Source organism: Myotis lucifugus, unplaced genomic scaffold, assembly GCF_000147115.1.
Source record: "Myotis lucifugus unplaced genomic scaffold, Myoluc2.0 scaffold_685, whole genome shotgun sequence".
Lineage (NCBI taxonomy): Eukaryota > Metazoa > Chordata > Mammalia > Chiroptera > Vespertilionidae > Myotis > Myotis lucifugus.
In genome coordinates this window covers 257291-278208 of record NW_005871733.1, presented here as the reverse complement: position 1 = coordinate 278208, position 20918 = coordinate 257291, and the positions used below count along the sequence as shown (strand labels likewise).

The window sequence follows — 20918 nt, the reverse complement described above, 5'->3', positions numbered from 1 at the left end:
GTTTATGTTGATCATTATATCCACATATGAGTGAGATCATGGTGATATTTATCCTTCTCTGACTGGCTTATTTCGCGTAGCATAATGCTCTCCAGTTCCATCCATGCTGTTGCAAATGGTAAGAGTCCTTCTTTTTTACAGCAGCATAGTATTCCATTGTGTAGATGTACCACAGTTTTTTAATCCACTCATCTGCTGATGGGCACTTAGGCTGTTTCCAAATCTTAGCTGTGGTGAATTGTGCTGCTATGAACATAGGGGTGCATATATCCCCCACAGTACCTTTTTAAGGATTCCCTTGGAGAGAATGTGACTGGGACTTGGAGTCCTAGCCTAGCCTGCCCCTCACTACTTGGGGACCCAACAAAAGTCACTGGTCAGAATCTGTTTCCTCCTCTTAAAAAATGATGTTCTGCATCCTCCACTCGGTCTCCTTTAATGTACAAAACCGCCACCCACAGTTTATGTGGCATCACCCACATTTATAGATGCAGTGGGGGTGCAAAGGTGTGGTTATTGTACCCAAAGTCCCACGGGGATGCGGGAGGTCCGGGTGGGGCCTGACAGCCCTGCAGCCCAGTCTTACCCTCCCTTCATAGCCCACACAATTATGAACTCACTGCCAGACCCTGGTGTGGGGGAGCCCGTGGGGGCAAGACTGTGAAAGTGAAAGAATGCAGTTCTGCATCGTGCTTTTAGGTTAATGGTTTGGAACCATGTGTGAGCTTTCTTGCTAGAGTGCTATAGAGGACAGGGCTTCCAGATTTCATATTCCATCTGGGAGAGTTGTCACTTTCTTGTCATGAGGTATGCGCTAAATTCAACCTCCTGTGACAAACTTCTCACAGCTACTTATTTATTTATTTTAAAATTTTATTTTATTTTTCTCCATTAACATTTATTCCCCCATACCCTTTTCCACCTCCACTCACCCTTTTGCCCCCTGCAATCACCACACTGTTGTCTGTGACCATGAAACATCTTATAATCTTAAATGAAAAAATACAATACCCCAAACTAAATATTTAAAAAAATTACAGATTTCTGTAACAAAACTACATATTCTCTGAATTGTAAATCAGTAGTTATTTGAAGACAATTATTAGAGGAAATTCCTAAAACAGGAGAATCTTAGTTCTTTTCAGTAAATAAATACAATTTTCTGGGAAGATTAAGAATTAGTAGAGAGTCAACTTAAGTTTTAGGAGCATTGGTCTGTAGGTAGTTTTTAACCCTCTCAACTTTCTAAACAAAACATAAGGCCAACTCAGTGCTCTGCATTCTGAAAAGCATTGGCACCAGCAACTGCTTCCATCAGAATTCCTCATTAAATTCCTTGGAAGTCGGAGGTCTGGGCCGAACCGGAGTGTTTGGGAGCCATGCCGTTCCATGTCCACATTTGCAGGTGGTGACGTACTGTACTTTCGCTAGTTTACACTGGGATACATTTGTACTAGGTTCCCCTGTACTTGAGAGCGGCGTCATGACCTCGCTCTGCGGTGTCTGCTGTGGATCCGAGGCCAGCCTGTGTGAAGTGAGCCCCTCTGTCAATAACGATGATCTCCCTCCAGGGGCAGGGATACCGTCCCTCCTCTGCGGAGATGCATGCAAACACCTGTGCTGTTGCCTTGTTCAGGTCAGCCTTCAGGGGCTTGTGCTTAGATGTTGGCCTCATGAATGCGCCGTTTCTTTCTTTTTTATCTGTCGTTACGGAATTCTCTATTGCATTCTTTACAGCATTACTGAGTAGTTAGAACATCCTCTCACTGACACAATACTGTTCTCAACTTAGCAAGCAAGTAGCACGTTTAGAAACTTCTGTGTAAGTCTTTTTAAACACTGCACTGTGTGCATCACAAAGCTGCATACATCCATTCGCTGTGTTGCACTGCTCTCGTCATGGTAGGCAAGTAGAAACTTTGGAATCTTCCACTTCACATGTGCTTTTAAACACTGCAGTACACGCATTATAAAATTGTAAACATGTCCATCCGCTGAAGTGACACTGTTTTCAATGTGGCAGGTGAGTGGCACATCTCAAAAACGTGTTTTAATCAGGACTCCAGAACGAATGGACCATGACCTCAAATTATGCCCCTTCCCTGATTTACAACACGTACCTCCAGAAATCCTTAGTTGAGTGGTAATTTCTTTTTGGGGAGCTTCATCTGGCAATAATAAACCCAGAAATCTTGCTTCATGCTGTTGTTCCCTGTAAGTTCTAAGATGTGCAACATTTTATATCCTTTTTTGGCACCTTAGTGACTACTGCAAGAAATAACCAAAACTTTCTAGGAACTTGTCAGTTTCCTAAAATGTTGTCGTCTCTGAATACGAATTCTGATTCTCCAGAGAAAATGTGTATTAGACATAAATTTACCAGCAACCCAGCAGCACTTAGGGTCTACCCAAGAGAAATAGACCTATGTCTACACAAAGATGGTAGAGGAAGGTTCGTATGTACCTAAGGAAATAAATTCATCTACACCCAGACTTTATGTGCATCTTCACATCTACTTAAGAGAAATAGACACACACACACATCTACACAAAGACTTGCACGGGATGTCCTTAGCAGCCTTACTCAACCCTGAAAGTGCAGACAGTGCAAATGCCACCTGGTATGGATAAATCCACTGTGGTATATCCATACAGGGAATATTACTCAGCTATCAGAAGGAATGGTGCATTGACATACACTTGACATGGTGAAATGCAGAAACATCGTGTGTAAGATAGTACTGTATGATTCCCTTTATGTAACATCCAGGAGAGGCAAGTCTGTAGGAACAGAAGATAAATTAGTGGCTGCCTGGGGCTGAGAGTAGGATGGGATTTACTACAGATAGGTACAACAGATCTTTTTTAAAATGTATTTTAAATTTTTATTTATTTTTTTTGTTAATCCTCATCTGAAATTTTTTTTTTCCCATTGATTTTTTTTTTTTTTTTTTAGAGAGAGTGGAAGCTGAGAGGGAAAGACAGAGAGAGAGAAACATCGATGTGAGTGAGACAAATCAATTAGTTGTTCCTGCATGTGCCCTGACTGGGGCTGGGGATCAAGACTGCAACCGAGGTACATGCCCTTGATCAGACTCGAACCTAGAACCCTTCAGACTGCAGGTTGATGCTCTAACCATTGAGCAAATTGGGCTAGGGCACAACATCTTTTTGGAGTGATGGAAATGTTCTAAAACTGTATTATGGTAATGGTTGCCCCACTCTGCAAATTTACTAAAAATCAATTGAGAAAGAAAAAGACTTAAGAGGAGGAATGATGATTCTAAAGAGAGAAAGCAGATGCAAATTCAACCTTCTTTGCCCAAAAATCACAGTGATCACTGGCTGGCTGACCGGATCGGGGACCTGCTCAGCCCCTAGATAGACCAGCCAATGCTGCAGTTTTCTGAGAGTCTGGAAACTGCTGCATTCCACTCTTGATATTAATTTCTAAGTTGAATAGAACTTTAGTTGCTACTTAAAGAAACTTAGTAAGTCAGCATGGACTTGAAGCTAAAAGGTATTTCACGAAGGCCAGAGCAGCAGTATTCGAGAAGCAGTCTATAGCCCAACAGCTAGGCTTCTGTAAGAAACAAGAAATTCCTTCTCTAATTTTGTTTTTGCTTAGTTTGGTTTGGTTTTCTATATACCTGCTTCATTTTTCTCTCATGCCTCAGAGCAGCACATGGTACGTTTGTCTAGGCCAGTGGTTCTCAACCTTCTGGCCCTTTAAATACAGTTCCTCATGTTGTGACCCAACCATAAAATTATTTTCGTTGCTACTTCATAACTGTAATGTTGCTACTGTTATGAATTGTAATGTAAATATCTGATATGCAGGTTGGTCTTAGGCGACCCCTGTGAAAGGGTCGTTCGACCACCAAATGGGTCGCGACCCACAGGTTGAGAACCGCTGGTCTAGGCAGACACAGGTAACATCACAGAGAATGGTGGCCTCATTAGCTGCTGTGTTCACATCTTCACCGAGACTGATCAGGAGCTGATGGTTCTAAATGCTGGGGAATGACTCAGACCTGCCAAGATTAGATCAGGTGCCCCTCTTCCTATATCAGGAGAAGTTTCCAGAATAGCCAGGATCACTGTGATTCAGGCAGCTCCTCTCAGGAGGGTCCAAAGCTGCAGAAGTGGTCGTATTTGCTAATTGTTACCAATGAATGTAGGTCCTCAAACGGGGCTGGGTGGAGGAGGTATGAGGTTGTGAGGTTGTGTGCGAAGGCCCTACTGCCTACACATTTGTCTCAAGTTAACGCGCAGCATGTCCTTCCCTTCGCAGTGGATTTACCCAGGTGGAAAGTGACAGCATGAGCATTGTGGGCGTGGAAGCCAGAAGCGCTGGCACGAGTATTCTGAGGTCATACTACTTCCAACTGCAACGAGACCTAGGTGACTGCATTGGTTAAAGATCATCTCACTTTGGTGAATAGCTTGTGTACATACAGACTAAAATGATTTTTTAATCAACATTGGGAAAGGAAGTAGTAATTTTCAAATGCCTTCTAGGGGTGGGCACGATGCTATTTGAGTTTATGTAAATAATCACAGCAAGCCGATAAGACAAGAATGATTCTCTGTTTTTCAGACAAGGAACAGGAAACGTAACAGGAGAGTCAATAACCTGTTGTTGGCCCATGTTCCAGCTGCCTAGCAATCTGCCCAGCGCTGTTCAGATAGTAAGTGGCAGAAAGGAGAGAATGCCCAACGGGGACTAGAAAGCCCATGCGTACGGTGCTGGGGGTGTCACAGAATCATTTTCGTTGTTCAAATGTGTAAGTAAATGTATTTTATCTTCTTAATCTTGTGCAATGTGCTTTAGACACATTAAAAAATAAATTGCTATCATGTAGATGAGTTTCATGGCATTGCATCATCTAATTGTAGGGAGACTTTTGTATTTTTTGACGGTGGTGCCCCTGGACTTGGTCCCCTCGGAAGCCCTGAGTGGTGTAGCGGCATACCTTTCAGAGTTCTTAATTGTAAGCAAGAGGAACAGCAAGCTGGTGGGTCTCTGTGAGCCTTCCTCACATCCTTTCATGAACTCCTGATGTAGCCCAAGATATTCTGTATTAAGTGGATATAAAACATTAAAATATTCTCTCTAGCAATTGACTACAAGTGAAGTTTTTACAAATTCTAAAATAGTAATTGCTAATTGTAATTCAATAATTCCTTTTTTAAAAAAAGAGTGGCTTTGATACATACACACAGAAGATTGAAAACATTTTAAGATAGATGGATTAAGTAGAAATAAAATCTCAATGAAATAGGGGCAGAAGATAATTTTCTTGATAAAGGAAATCTAGAAGAAACAGCAATCATGCTTAATAATTAGAAACATTTCCACTGACGTTAGGAACAATGTAAGAGTGACATCACCACCATAATTAAGTATTACCTTGGAGGTGCTAATAAATGTAATACTTTTTTAAAAACAAAACTGAGTTCTAAAAATATTAGAAAGAGGTATATTAACCATAATTTCTAAAAAAAAAATTAAGAAAATAATTAGAATTAGTAAAGCAGAATTCCTCATGATTGGTGAATTAGTTATATACATATTAAAATTAGTGTACCAACAATTAGAAAATACAATAGGAAAATTATCCCATCACAATAACAGCAGAAATTATATCTTGAAATGATCTTTTTTAAAAATCCTTACCCGAGGATATTTTTCCCACTAATTTTTTTCTTTTTCTTTTTTTTAAGGGAGGGATGGGGAGAAAGAGAGAAACAGCAATGTAAGAGACACATTGATTGGCTGCCTCCCACATACACTCTGACTGGGGCTGGGGAACAAATCTGCAACCTAGGAATCAAACCCGCTACACTTTGGTCCACAGGCCAACACTCTAACCACTGAGCCATGCCAGCCAGGGCATCTTGAAATTATCTTTAACAAAAAACTTTATGGAGGAAACACACAAAGCTTTTCTAAAGAATATATACATAGAGTTACTATTTTAAAGGGGCCATAAATTGAAAGCAATACCAATAAAGTTGAAACAGTTTTAAAATAGAAAGTGAAAAATGATTATAAAATGTATATGTACATTTTATAAGGCTAGAGGATGGAGAGACCTGCCCTGTGAGTTATGAAGACAAAATTAAACTTTAGCACTGAGACGAAGTGGTACCAGTGCATGAAAAGACAGAGTAGAAGATTAAGAAACAGATCTATGTATATTTGGAAATTTTTTATATAATATATGTGACATTTCAAATCAGAATGGAAAAATAATGCTGCAGTAAGTGATTTGGTAAGGCTAGCTATCCAAATGGAATTAAATGAGATTCCTTCCTCCTATCATGCAAACAAATGAGTTTGTGTGTAAAGGATCTAAACAAAATTTTAAGATTATAGAGAAAATTTTTAAAGCAGAATTAAATATATAAAATAAAACCCCTAACCAAATAAATATATTAGTCTATGTCATAATTTAAATCCTTTGTACAAATGACACCAAAATTAAAAGACATGCCATTGACAGCAGCTCCAAAAATGAGCTAATAGGAAATGTAATTTACAGAAGAAGATATCAAACCAAACCCTAAATTATAGGATAACATGCTCAAAACATTAGTAATCATACAAAATAAAGACATATCACTTTACTGGTATTAGGCTGGCCAAAAAGGGGAGGGAATATAGAAATCTAGATGATGCCAAGTGTTTGTGGCTATGTGGGGATACAGGATCCTCATGATGGAGGCTGCCTCCCGCCCCGTTCAGTCCAAGGTATGTGTTCCAGTAGTACAATCCATCCAGGGCAGGATCAGAGTCACAGTTCTCAGCTCATCTGTTCTGGTCCACACCAGGGTTGCCTTCTGTCATTCCCTGCAATTTGGCAGGGGAGAGGGTAGGGTTACATCCTAATCTCCTTGACTCTGAGAGTGTAGTTTTGAGGTCTTAGCTCAGATGCTGTGCATCAGCCACCTAGGTAGCTGCAAAGTGTACTTCAGTCATCTCCCAGAGTGGGGAATGCCTGATGCAGATGGGGTGCCAACCACGGGAGAAAGGAAGTGGCTGGGGGAATTTGAGAAGGTATACATGTTCTGTGTCCCAGCTCAGTCCAGGCTTTGTACCCCTCCCATCCTCCCATTATATACAACTCTACAACACTATGAGGCCTCCTCACTCTTTACAAGTGTGATCAGGGTCCCAGTTGGTGGCCAGTACTGATCTGGAAGTCTGCAGCAAGAGAGAGTGAAATGAGATAGAATCCCCTCTGCTGGATTCCCTTTACTCTGGTAGTACTTTGGGCAGTCTTTGCTGTTTGCTTGGTGGGTTGACCCCAACCTCCATCCCCAGTGTGATGTTTGTGGTTGTTTCTGTGTTCATTGAAATTCATTGATGGTATATCAGTTTAGGGAAACCCCTGTTACTTCTAGGTACTAGACACACTAGCCTACTTCATTATGTCCTAGTTCATGATTGTCAGTTATACCCCCAGTCATGACCGTCACTCCTTTCTTTTCCTCTTGGGCCACTGACAAAGAACAGAGAGTAGGCAGGTGGTCCTCACAGCTTCCACCTAGAATTCCTGACTCCTGAAAGAATTGTCACTTCTCCTATCTCTAGGAACTAGGACCTGTAATCACTGAGAGCCCAAGGTTATCCAATCAATGAATCAGAGCAGTATTTCTAAGTTTGGTACTCATTTCCTCCAAATTTGAATTTCCCAGAGACCCACCAAAACTTTTTTTAACCAGTTAACTGCCACAATATTTTGAATTTAATTTTAAAAAGGTCCGCCGCTTGCGTCTATAGCTGCTTATGGTGTACAAATAGTTAAGCAGTGAGATATTTGAGGTACAACACCTTGTCTTTCACCTGAGAAGAAATATTCTGACATGCCCTCAACCTTCCCTGGTTACCCTGGCAAGTGGCCATAGGTTCCTTTGAGAAAGGATTGGAGAAATACTTACTGCATACTTTTGTGATGGAGTTACGGGAGCTTTCATCAAGTTCGGCTGCCTGCTGCCACAAAAGCCAAACTCGTGAGACAGATGCTGGTGAAAAAGGAAGGAGGTTTATTCAAGTGCTGGTCTCCTAAGAAGATGGGAGACTCTTGTCACAAAGCCCATCTCCACATCTCAGTGTAGGTAGAGGTTTTCAAAAGGAGGAAGAGGGAAGGCAGAACAAAGAAATGAAGGGAGGAGGTTGAAGAGTTCTCTACATTCAGGCCAGTAGAGTCCATTCCAAAAGGATCTCAAAACTGGTCAAGTGATAGTCTGGTGTGTGTTTTCCTGCTCTTCATCATCCTGGGTCTATGTCATCCTGGTTCTATGGCTAAAGGTCAACAAATCTGGAACTGGGATGATTGAAGGTCAGAGTCTGCATCTTCTGAAGTTAGTTCCTAGGATTCTTATATAAACATGCTGTTATCTACAAGTTACATATTAGAGTTACCATTTATAGAAACAATGTCAAAAGAATGGTGGGGTGGGTTACAATTCCCTAGGGCAGTGGTCGGCAAACTACTGCTCGCGAGCCACATGAGGCTCTTTGGCCCCTTGAGTGTGGCTCTTCCACAAAATACCACGTGCGGGTGTGCACATACAGTGCGATTAAAACTTCGTGGCCCATGTGCAGAAGTCGGTTTTCGGCCTGGGCAAGTCTATTTTGAAGAAGTGGCGTTAGAAGAAGTGGGGGGTGTCCGTCGGTTGGGCGATGGGAGACGCAGCGCAGGCGGGCCGTGGGATACGCAGCGTGGGGGAGGCGCCAAATATCAACAGTACTTAAACTATATAGGTAGGTTAATAACAATGTACCTACCTATATAGTTTAAGTTTAAAAAATTTGGCTCTCAAAAGAAATTTCAATCGTTGTACTGTTGATATTTGGCTCTGTTGACTAAAGAGTTTGCCGACCACTGCCCTAGGGTAATGATTTTCTATTTATTTTTTAATCCTCACTTGAGGATATTTTTCCATTGATTTTTTAGAGAGAATGGAAGAGAGATGGAAAGACAGAGATATCGATGTGAGAGAAACACATCAATTGGTTGCCTCTCGCATGAGCCCAGACCAGGGCCCGGGCCAGGGAGGAGCCTGCAACCGAGGTAGGTGCCCTTGCCTTGAATTGAACCCAGGACCCTTTGGTCTGCAGGCCAACTCTATCCACTGAGCCAAACCGGCTAGGGCTAGGGCAGCAATTTTCAACCACTATGCCACAAGAATTTTTAAATCATACAATACCTGACTTTTTAGTCAGGGGCATTGACCTCTTTTCCCTTAGATTGTAAAAAAAAAAGAGAGAGAGAGAGAGCCAACACAGCAGTAGTCATCCAGTGTGAAAGAATCAAAATTATACTTTTTTTGGGTCAGATTGGCAAAAAAATCTATTTTTTGGTGTGCCGCAGACTTTTAGTAATAAGTTATGTCTGCCATGAGATGAAAAAGATTGAAAATCTATGCACTAAGGAAACTGACCTTCCTTTTAATCAATGTCCTTTGTATCTACAAGTTTCGAGCTTGGAATGGGTTGTGGGACCTTAACTTTCCATTGAGGTAGAAGACGTCTAGTTCACTAATTCTCAGGATTTTTTTTTCTATTTATATAAAAAACTAATGCGGAAAAACAAGGCCATAGCATTTATATCATCGCTAGGGAATTGTGATGCATCAACCACCACCTCAGATCTCTGCATGTCAAAGCACCTTGACCACCACTCCAACCCTGCTGGGTCCTTAATTTGCCAGGATGGCTTTCAAGTGTTTTTACCCAAGTAATAATCGTGCGTCAAAGGTGAGAGTGCCCATGTCAATAAATGGTCTCCTCTCCACTCTTAAATTCTACCTTCACCTAACACCGAGATCCACTTTTACACATGCTCCCAGGTCCTATAATTCTTTTGCTATGTAGGCATTTCTTCCAAAGCAGGGTTTGCAGTTCTCTATCCAGGCTATGCTGGTACCTGTCTCTTGGTATCAGCCTGGAGGCAATGATGATGATGATGATGATGATGATTCCATAAGGCATCCCCTCGGGTGAAACTAATTCTCTCCTGGTAATATGGAGGGGACAGTTTTGCCATCGGAAAGGGCTCGGGGAAGTTGGAGATGGGGTAAGGAGGGAGTCAATATTCTTAGATTTTCCATTCAGATACCCGAACCCCAAATCCTAAAGCCTTACTCTTTCTGTAGCTGGGCTGATTTTTACACCAGACCTGCTGAGCTGCATATTAGTCTTTTTTGCAGCTCTGCACTCATCATTAGACCGACTCTGGCAGATTTTCAGTACTCTTCCCGGTGGTGGCAGAAGATAAGGTTCTTTGGCTTTCAGCAAATACCTTAAATTGGAGGATGACTATCATTTATTTTTTGTAAAATGACATGTTATTTTATTTCATTCAAGTGCTAGTGGGAAAATGAATCTCAGATGGGTCATTGACCAAGAGAGAGAAAAAAGCAGAATTATACCTATCTAGGAAGGTGCACATCGTTTCCTTCCCAATATAGACATCACACCTATAGCTACACAATATATTTTCTTTGCAAATTTACAGAGAACATAAACGAAAAAATATACTGGAAAATAAAGTCTCAATAAATGTTGAAGAATTAGTATTAGCCAAAGAATTCTCTGACCACAATAAATTTTTGTTAGAAATAAGTATCAGAAATACAACTAGAATGTTTTAGTTTTTGAAATTAAGAACTAAAAAATAACCACATCAAAGAATATATTGAAAAATAAATTTGATAATTTTTTAGCTAAATGATGAAAATATGTTATGACTCAAAACCTGTAGAATGCAGCTAAACTAGTATTAGGTGAAATTTTATAAATCTGAATGCCTATATTGGGAAAGTAAAAAAGGCTGAAAATTAATGAGCCTCTTTCCATCTTAAAATGTCACGGAAAGGAACAGGAAATTAATTTATAATTGAAATATAAAGACATTAAGTTTATAAAATAGAAAAATGCATGATAAAAAGGAACAGCAAAGGTTAAAATTTGGCTTTTTGACAAGACTAATAAAGTTGACAACTCCCTAGAAGACTAACAAACCAAAAAAAGATCACACAAAAAGCCAACAGTGGGAATGTGTAAGAGGACAATACTAAGCAGAAAAGTAGAGGGCATTATATGCCAATAAATTCTTAGTTTGGTTGACATAATTCCTAAGAAGGAATTACCCACCAGAAACAAAAGAAAAACTGAATAGTTCTACATTCATTAAAAATAGAATTAAAGTTGAGTTTCCGCCGAAGTTAATAGAAGATATGTTGATGGCAAATAAGCATATGAAAAATGTTCAGTATCATTAGTAATTGGAGAATGCAAATTAAAATCATAACTACAAGTATAGCTAAAAGTTTAAAGACAAAAAATAACAAATGCTGATGAAGAGCAACAGGAACTCACATACATTGCTAGTGGGAATGCAAAATGGTACAGACACTTTGGAAAATAGTTTGGCAGTTTCTTTTTTCTTTTTTAAGAGTGTGTGTGTGTGTGTGTGTGTGTGTGTGTGTGTATATATATATATATATATATATTTTATTGATTTCAGAGAGAAGAAGGGAGAAGGAGAGAGGGAAACATCAATGATGAGAGAGAATCATTGATCAGCTGCCTCCTGCATGTCCCCTACTGGTGATTGAGCCTGTAACCTGGGCATGTGCCCTAACCAGGAATCAAACCATGACCTCCTGGTTCATAGGCCGATGCTCAACTATTAGGCCATACCAGCCAGGCTTGGCAGTTTCTTATGAAGTTAAACATGCACTTATCATACAAACCAGCGTTCCTATTTCTACATAGTTACCTAAGTAATAAAATTATATGTGTACCATAAGAAAGAAAAACTAAAAAAAAAAATGTTTACTGACGGACAGTTTATAAGTCTCTCTTCCTCTTCTGCCTCACATATGGGCAAGCAGACAAGACCTTAGCCCAGGTCCCTCCTTCCTTAGTGGTGATGGGAAATTCAAACCAAGAGGCCTCTGCCCATGCTCAGGAGCCCTCACTCTGGTCCCAAACCCCAACCACCATAAAAACCCCAAGCAGTTTCCCTTCCTTAATCTTTCAAGCCATTTTTGCATCTGCTTGGTAGCTATCCTGCTCTCCCTAGAAAGCAAGTCTTTTCTTGGTGTTTGGGTGGCATTATAAGACTTGATGTCCAAACCAAACTTGGCAAATATGGTGGCAGGGTGACGACCATATCCACAGAAAGGCTATGCAGGAACGTTTCTAGGAACTTTATTGATAATAGCCAGAAACTAGGAACAAACCAAATGTTTATCAACTTGTGAGTGGATAAACAAATTGTGGTTTATCTACACAGTAGAAAACTACTCAGCAATAAAGAGGAACAAAATCCCGATACATGTGAAAGCACAGGTGAATCTCAAAGGTGTTATGCTAAGTGAAAGAAGCCAAATCAAAAAGGCTACATACTGAATGAATCCACTGAAAGGACATTATTGAAAATGCAAAACTGTAGAAATTGAAACCAAATCAGCAATTTTCTGGGCCTGGGAGTAAGGAGAGGAGATTGAACATGAAGGAGTGTAAGAGAATTTTGGGGTTGATGGAAATGGCCTATATTTTGTGGAGGTGGCATATGATGTATATCTTTGTCAAAATCCATTGATCTATACACTTATAAAAGTTTTGCCTAAAAGAAAACTTTAGGCTTGACTGGTGAGTTCTGGTAAATATTTAATGAAAAGATAATTCCAAAGAATAGAAATAAATGAACCCTCTAACATTTTATAAGGCTAGCATAAATTATTAAAATCTGACAAAGACATTAAAAGAAAATTACAGGCCATTATCAATTATGACATAAGTGCAAATATTTAAAAATGTCAGTAAAGCAAAACCAGTAATATAAACAAAATATCATTGTCAGATGGGTGTATCCTAGGAATATAAGGTTGTTCTATTAGAAATGTAATTAACCATATTAACAGATTAAAAGATAAAAATCACTATCAAATAAAAGTTGCAGAAAAGTTTAGAGTTCAGTATCCATTTATGTTGATAAAAAAATCTTAGCAAAGAAGAAAGGGGAACTGCTATTATTTTTTTCTTTCATAATTGAGATTTTATTGTTTGTTTTGAGGATAAGTACATAGACATTTCAATTTGTACACAATTCTTAACATACATACCAAAAATGTAAGATCATGTAGTTGTAATTCTTTTCTAAACAGTTATTCCAGTGACTTTCCAGCTTAAAATTTGGAGGCTAATTTTTCTTAATAGAATAAGAAGTACTAATATCTTCAAATGTTGATATGCTGTTACATCAGACTACCACTAATTCACATTTCAATACCATGTATACTACATAAAAATTTCAGTCTCTCACAGCATATTGACAAAGTTACTAGGAAAGCTGGACTACCACACCAAAGATGTTACAGATGCACAAAATTCTGACAGAGAGGCAAGATCAAGGAGTGGTTTTCTTTAGAAAACAATTCTACCAAAAACAAATGAATAGAAGTAATTTAAAATGTTCAAGATATAGCAAATGCAGAATTGACTCCAAATTGCATTTGGTATGCTTTGTATTATCTAATCTAATAAAAGACAAACATGCAAATTGACCATACCTTCGCTATACCTTAAGCCACGCCCACCAGCCAATCAGAGCAACTATATGCAAATTAACCCAACCAAGATGGCGGTCGGCAGCCACGGAGCTGGAGGGAGCAGGAGGCTTGGTTGCTCCAGTGATGGAGGAAGCCAAGCTTCCTGCCTGCCGCGGCTGGCTCTGAGCTCCACTGAAGGCAACAAAGTTTCAATTATAGAAGCTAAACAAACCCCAGATACCTGCTTTTGGCCGGCTGTGGCCACAGAGCTGGAGCAAGCAGGAGGCTTGGGTTGGGCCTGGCCATGGAGGAAGCCAAGCTTCCCGCCACCCTGGCCGGCTCTGAGCTCCACTCAAGGCTACAAAATTTGAATTATAGAAGGTAAATAAATCTTAGAATAAAAAGAAAAAAGAGGCTGGGAGCTTCCGTCGCCGGGGGGCTTGGCCAACCTGAAAACGGCCCTCAGCCCTGCACCCAGATTGGCCAGGCAACCCAGTGGGGACCCCCCACCCTAAAGGGGGTGTGGCCAGCCTACAAACAGCCATCAGCCCCTCATCCAGGCTGGCCAAACCTCCATGGGGTGAGGGTCCCCACTTTGGGGGGGGGCTTGACCAACCTGCAAACAGCCATCAGCCCCTCACCCAGGCTGGCCAGGCACCCCAGCAGGACCCACACCCTGATCTGGGACACCCTTCAGGGCAAACCAGCCGGCCCCCACCTGTGAACCAGGCCTCTATCCTATATAGTAAAAGGGTAATATGCAAATTGACCCTAACAGCAGAAAGACTGGGAATGACTGGTCACTATGACACACACTGACCACCAGGGGGCAGATGCTCAATGCAGGAGCTGCCCTCTGGTGGTCAGTGTGCTTCCACATGGGGGAGCTCTGCTCAGCCACAAGCCAGGCTGATGGCTGCCAGTACAGCGGTGGTGGTGGGAGCCTCACCCGCCTCCTCAGCAGCGCTAAGGACGTCCAACTGCAGCTTAGATCTGCTCCCCGCTGGCAAGTGGACATCCCCCAAGGGCTCCCAGGCTGCCAGAGGGATGTCTGATTGCCAGCTTAGGCCCAGTCCCCCTGGGAGCAGGCCTAAGCCAGCAGGTGGTCATCCCCTGAGGGGTCCCAGACTGTGAGAGGGCACAGGCTGGACTGAGGGACCCCCCCCCCACCCGAGTGCACAAATTTTTGTGCACTGGGACTCTAGTAGTATATAAAAACCTCCCCTATCTATGGAATGTTAAGCTGAAACCCAAGACAATCAAAGCCTTCCATATTCAATATCCCACTATTTTCTGGTTGTTCCAAAAAAATAAACAACCAGCAAATGATTTCACCTCTTAAAAAAGCCTTTACACTTTTAAAAATGGGATGATGTGGAAGTCCCTCCTTCTTAAGAATGTTTCTAGAGCTACCAAAAAACTTACATTTACAAAATAGTTGATAAAAATATTCCTCTGGATTGTATAAGCAGGGAGACAGGGACCACTGATAAGACATGCAATAGGATATTAATCAGACGTGGCTTCCTTTTCTCCTGCTTGAACTGAGGCTGGACTCTCCTCATTAGTTTCTCCATTTTCTGCAGGTAAATCTTCAGGTTTCTGGTCTGCCACTTCAGCCTGCTGACCCTTTGCTTCCCTTTTCCGTTTTGTTTGCACTTTTTTGTCTGCAGATTTATTCTTTCCTGGCGCTTTTTCTGGCTTTGTTTTCACTTTTCCAGGAGCAGGTTTGGCTGACAACCTAGACGACTCCACCTTGGCTGCCTCCTTGGCTGCCCTCTCCTTGGCTGCCCCCGGGGTGGAGCAGACCATCCTTTTGGGCATCACTGCGGCGGGGCTGATGCATGCTGTGTACCTGAGGGCTGTGGCATGCCTAGTGATTTCATGAACCTGGGCTGCCTGGCTGCTGCCACTTCTCCCGCCATCCATGCTGCTCGGACCAGTGAGGAACTGTTATTTTGAGAAATGTGTCTACATAAAAGTTACCACAAACTATTCTTACTTGTACAACATTGAAATATTTCCCATTATAATCCAGAATAAAACAACCCAGCATGATGACCATTTGCATATTAGCTCTTTATTATATAGAATAATGAATTCTCAGAAAGCGAATCTAAGCAAATAATTCCATTGACCCTTGCAACAAAAAAATTAAGGTACTTAGGAATAAACTTAACGAGGTGAAAGACTTGTATACGGAAAACTAGAGGACATTGAAAAAAAGAGATCAAGGAAGATATAAACAAGTGGAAGAATACACTGTGTTCATGGATAGGTAGAAATGACAGCATTAAAAGTTCCATACTACTTAAAGCAAGCTACAGATTCAGTGCAATCCCTATTAAAATACCAACAGCATATTTCACAGATCTAGAACAAACACTCCAAAAATTTATATGGAAGCATAAGCGACCCCACATAGCTGCAGCAATCTTGGGAAATAACAACAAAGTTGGAGGAACCACAATACCAGATATTAAGTTATACTACAAATCCACCATAATCTAAGCATACCTGCCACAAGAACAGGTATATAGATCAATGGAATAGAACAGAGAACCCAGAAATCGACCCAAACCATTATGCTCCATTAACATTTGACAATGAAGGTGAGAATATACAATGGAGTCAAGATAATCTCTTCAATAAATGGTGTTGAGAAAACTGGACAGATATGTGCAAAAAAAAAAAAATGAAGCTAGGAGGTCAAAGACTTGTACTTGGAAAACTACAAGATGTTGAAAAAACCCAACAAAATATATAAGAATAAAATCAATATGGATAAAAGACTTAAATGTGTGTTGTGAAACCATAAAATTCCTAGAAGAAACCATAGGCAGCAAAATATCAAACATCTCTTGCAGTAATATGTTTATAGACACATCTCCTAGGACAAAGGAAATAGGAGAGAAAATAAACAAATAGACCTACATCAAAATAACAAGCTTCTGCACAGCAAAAGAAACCATCAACAAGATGAAAAGGGAGCCCACTGTATGGGAGAACCTATTTGGTAATAACAAATCCGATAAAGATTTAATATCCAAAATATATAAGGAACTCATACAACTTACCAAGGGAAGATAAACAGTCCAATTAAAAAACTGGCAAAGAACCTGAGTAGACACTTCTCCAACATTGATATATAGACAAGATACATGAAAAAAATACTCAAAGTCACTGATCATTAGAGAGTTGCAAATGAAAATGGCAAATGAGGTCTCACCTCACATCTGTCAGAATGGCTACCATCAACAAATGAACAAATGACAGGTGCTGACAAGAATGTGGAGAAAAGGGAACCCTAGCACACTGCTGGTGGGGATGCAAACTGGTGCAGCCATTATGGAAAACAGTATGGAGTTTCCTCACAAAAATTAAAAATGAAACTGCCATTTGACCCAGTGATCCCACTTCTAGAATATATCCTAAGAAATCCAAAACACCAATCAGAAAGAATGTGTGCACTCCTATGTTCATAACAGCACAATTGACAATAGCTAAGATTTGGAAACAGCCCATGTGCCCATCAGTAGACGAGTGGATAAAAATGCTGTGGTAAATTTACACCATTGAATATTATGCAGCAATAAAAAGGAAGGATCTCTTATCCTTTGAGACAGCATGGAGGACTTGGAGAGTGGTATCCTAAGTAAAATAAGCCAGTCAGAGAAAGACAAGTATCACATGATCTCACTCATGTGGAATCTAATGAACATAATAAACTGATGACTAAAATATCCAGAGACATTGAAGAATGGAATAGACTGTGGAATCTCAGAGGGAAGGCGGGGGAGGGTGGGTGGGTGGGAAGTGATCAACCAACAAACTTGTATGCATATATGCATAACCCATGGACACAGACAATAGTGTGGTGAAGACCTGGGGTAGGGGATATGAGTGGGCTAGAAGGGGTCAATGGGGAAGGAAGGGGACATATGTAATATTGTCAACAGTAAAGATTTAATTTAAAACAGCAACAAGAAAATAACATAAAATAACATACCTTAAAAAAAAGTGATACAAGTACCTAAGAATAAATGAAATGAAGTGTGCATACAACCTTTTCAGGTAAAATTATAAATCTTTATTTAGATCTATTAAATAAAACATCATGTTCCTGGGTCAGAAGACTCATTGTTAAAGATATGTCAAATTATATATATATATATATATATATGTAGATAGATATAGATATAGATATATATAGATATATAGATATATAGATATAGATAGATATAAAGATATATATATCTTTAACAATATATATATATCTTTAACAATATATATGTCAATATTATATGTTTAATTTAAAGCTATCCCAACACTTTTTTTCTTGACCTTGACAATATGAAGGGCTAAGAATAGGTAAGGCATGGTCAAATAATGAAATTAAAGCATGATATCAATACTTACTATAAAGAAAGTTAAGACAGGGCTATATTGGTAGTGGTATGAAAAAGAGAAAGAGCCCAGAAAACAGACCCATGAATATAAAGACATGATTGAACAGGGAAGCAGCACTGAAGGACAAAGGGAAGAAAGGACCATTGTAAAAAATAAATAGTACTGCAATATTTGAGTATCCGTATGAGGAAAACAATGGAATCCTTCCTCAAATTATATGCAATTATTAATTCCATGACCTGTACAAAGTAAACAATAAAACATTTAGAAACATGAGCATAGAGAAAAATACCGCTTAAACCAGTCATGAAAGAACTATCCATGAAGGAACATATTTGCAATTTAATTAAAATTTAAAAGTTCTTCACATGAAAAGCAACATTTGAATTTTGAAAAAATAAAGGTGTGTTAGAAAATATTTGCAAGACATATAAACAAATATTTAAAATGTAGAATATATTTTTTCTAAATTTAAAAATATATTCAAAAGTCTTTTCAATGAGATGCCCCATCTCAGCTCCTACCTGGGCTGATGATCATGTGTTTTCGCCTTTAACAGTCTCTGCTGCTCTCTGTCGTGGTGTAATTGGCACAGGTGGTTTGAATGGTAGGGAGGATACAGGGAGTCCCAGGAAACCTAGAAATGCACCTGTACAACAACATGTATGCTGTGGTCAGAGTTGTGTCTTACACTAAGCCAGCCTGAAGGTTGATCCCACACATGAATGGGTCAAGAGCAATCATGACCCAATTACAACAGGAGGGCTCACATAAACCACACAAGGGACATTCCTAGAGCATCCAACTCAGGAGATCAAAGAGACTGTGCCAAAGTGACCCACAGGACACTTATTACATAAGGCCATCTCATGAAGACTGGAAGGCAGCTAAAATGGGAGATAAACAACCCCAAATGAAGGAAAAGGAGAAAATCTCCAGAAAAAAAGCTAAATGAAATGGAGGCAAGCAATTTATCAATATAGAGTTCAAAGTAATTGTTATAAAGATGCTTAAGGAATTTAGTGAAAATTACAATGAATTTAGTGGAAACTACAACTAAATTGAAGTAGAAACCACGAACAAGTATCATTGGGAAATGAAGAATACAATATCTCACATCAAGACTACACTGGAAGGAATTAAAAGTAGATTGAATGTTGCAGAGGATCAAATCAGTGACTTGAAAGACAAAGTAGAAAAAACACCCAATTCAAGCAACAAACAGAAAAAAATCATTAAGAGCAGGAGGATAGTTAAAGGGAACTTTGGGACAAAATGAAATGTAACAACCCACATCATAGGGGTACCATAAGGAGAAGAGAGTGAGCAAGGAATAGAGAACCTATTTAAAGAAATAATAAAAGAAGACTTCCCTAACCTGGTGGAGGAAAAGCTCACAAAAGTTGAAGAAACACAGAGTCCAAATCAAGATGACTCCAAAGAGACACACACCAACACACATAACTAAAATGACAAATGTTAAAGAAAAAAGATATAAGCTTAAAGGCAGCAAAAGAGAAGAGAAAGTTACCTACAAGGGAGTTCCCATTAGACTGTCAGCAGACTTCTCAACAGAAACACTTCAGGCCAGAAAGGATTGGCATTAAATATTCAAAGTAATGAAAAGCAAGACCTGAATCCAAGACAACTCTATCCAGCAAGGCTATCATTTAAAACTGAAGGCGAAATAAAGAGCTTCCCAGACCAAAAAAAAAAAAAAAAAAATGCTAAAGGAGTACATTACCACCAAACAAGCATTGCAAGAAATGTTAAAGGGACTGATTAAAGAAGAAGAAATCAAGAGAGAGGAACATCAGTATAAAGAAAAAATGGCAATAAATAAGTACGTATCAATAATAACCTTAAATATAAATGGATTAAATTCTCCAATCAAAAAATAGGTTAGTAGAATGGATAAGAATACATAACCCAAATATATGCTGTCCACAAGAGACCTATTTTGAAACAAAAGATATATACAGACTGAAAATGAAGGGCTGGAACACTATATTACATGCAGATGGAAACAAAAAGAATGCTGGGGTAGCAATACTCATAACTGACAAAATAGACTTCAAAAAAAAAAGGCCATAAAAGAGACAAAGAAAGTCACTACATAATACTAATGGGATTGATACAACAAGAAAATATAACCCTTGTAAACATCTATATACCCCATATTGGAGCACCTAAAAGTATCCTATATAATAAAACCCTAATATGCAAATTGACCGAACAGTGGAACAACAGTTGCTATGCTGCGCACTGATCCCAGGGGGCAGACACTCAATGTAGGAGCTGCCCTCTTGTGGTCAGTGCACTCCCACAGGGGGAGCACCACTCAGCCAGAAGCTGGGTTCACAGCTGGCAGGCGCAGTGGTGGTGGCAGGAACCTCTCCCGCCTCCACAGAAGCACTAAGGTCCCCTCAAGGGTGCAGGCCACGCCGAGCCCTCCATCCCCCTGCCCCAGTGCATGAATGTCATGCACTGGGCCTCTAGTATATATATAAAATCTTGGTGGATCATAAGGGAGAGTTGACATTAATACAGTCTTAGTAGGGGACTTTAACATCACACTGACACCACTGGATAGATCTTCCAAACAAAAAATTAAGAAGGAAACAGAGACCTTAAGTGACACACTAGACCAGTGGTCGGCAAACTCATTAGTCAACAGAGCCAAATATCAACAGTACTTCTTCAAAATAGACTCGCCCAGGCCGAAAACCGACTTCTGCGCATGGGCCACGAAGTTTCAATCGCACTGTATGTGCATGCCCACACGTGTTATTTTGTGGAAGAGCCACACTCAAGGGGCCAAAGAGCCACATGTGGCTCGCGAGCCGCAGTTTGCTGACCACGGCACTAGACCAGATGGATTTAATTGATATTTACAGAACATTTCATCCCAAAGCAGCAGAATATACATTCCTTTC

General features: G+C 40.0%; 1 protein-coding gene across 1 annotated transcript in view; it reads left to right on the top strand.

The window, feature by feature from the left end:
* LOC102429666 (F-box/WD repeat-containing protein 12-like) overlaps positions 1-5123 on the top strand; it is a 34842-nt gene extending 29719 nt beyond the window's left edge. The window contains 2 exon segments of the mRNA XM_014447598.2: positions 4295-4404; positions 4601-5123. Coding sequence (XP_014303084.1) covers positions 4295-4404; positions 4601-4620 — 130 coding nt within the window. The 3' untranslated portion in view covers positions 4621-5123.
* The last annotated feature ends 15795 nt before the right edge of the window (positions 5124-20918 follow it).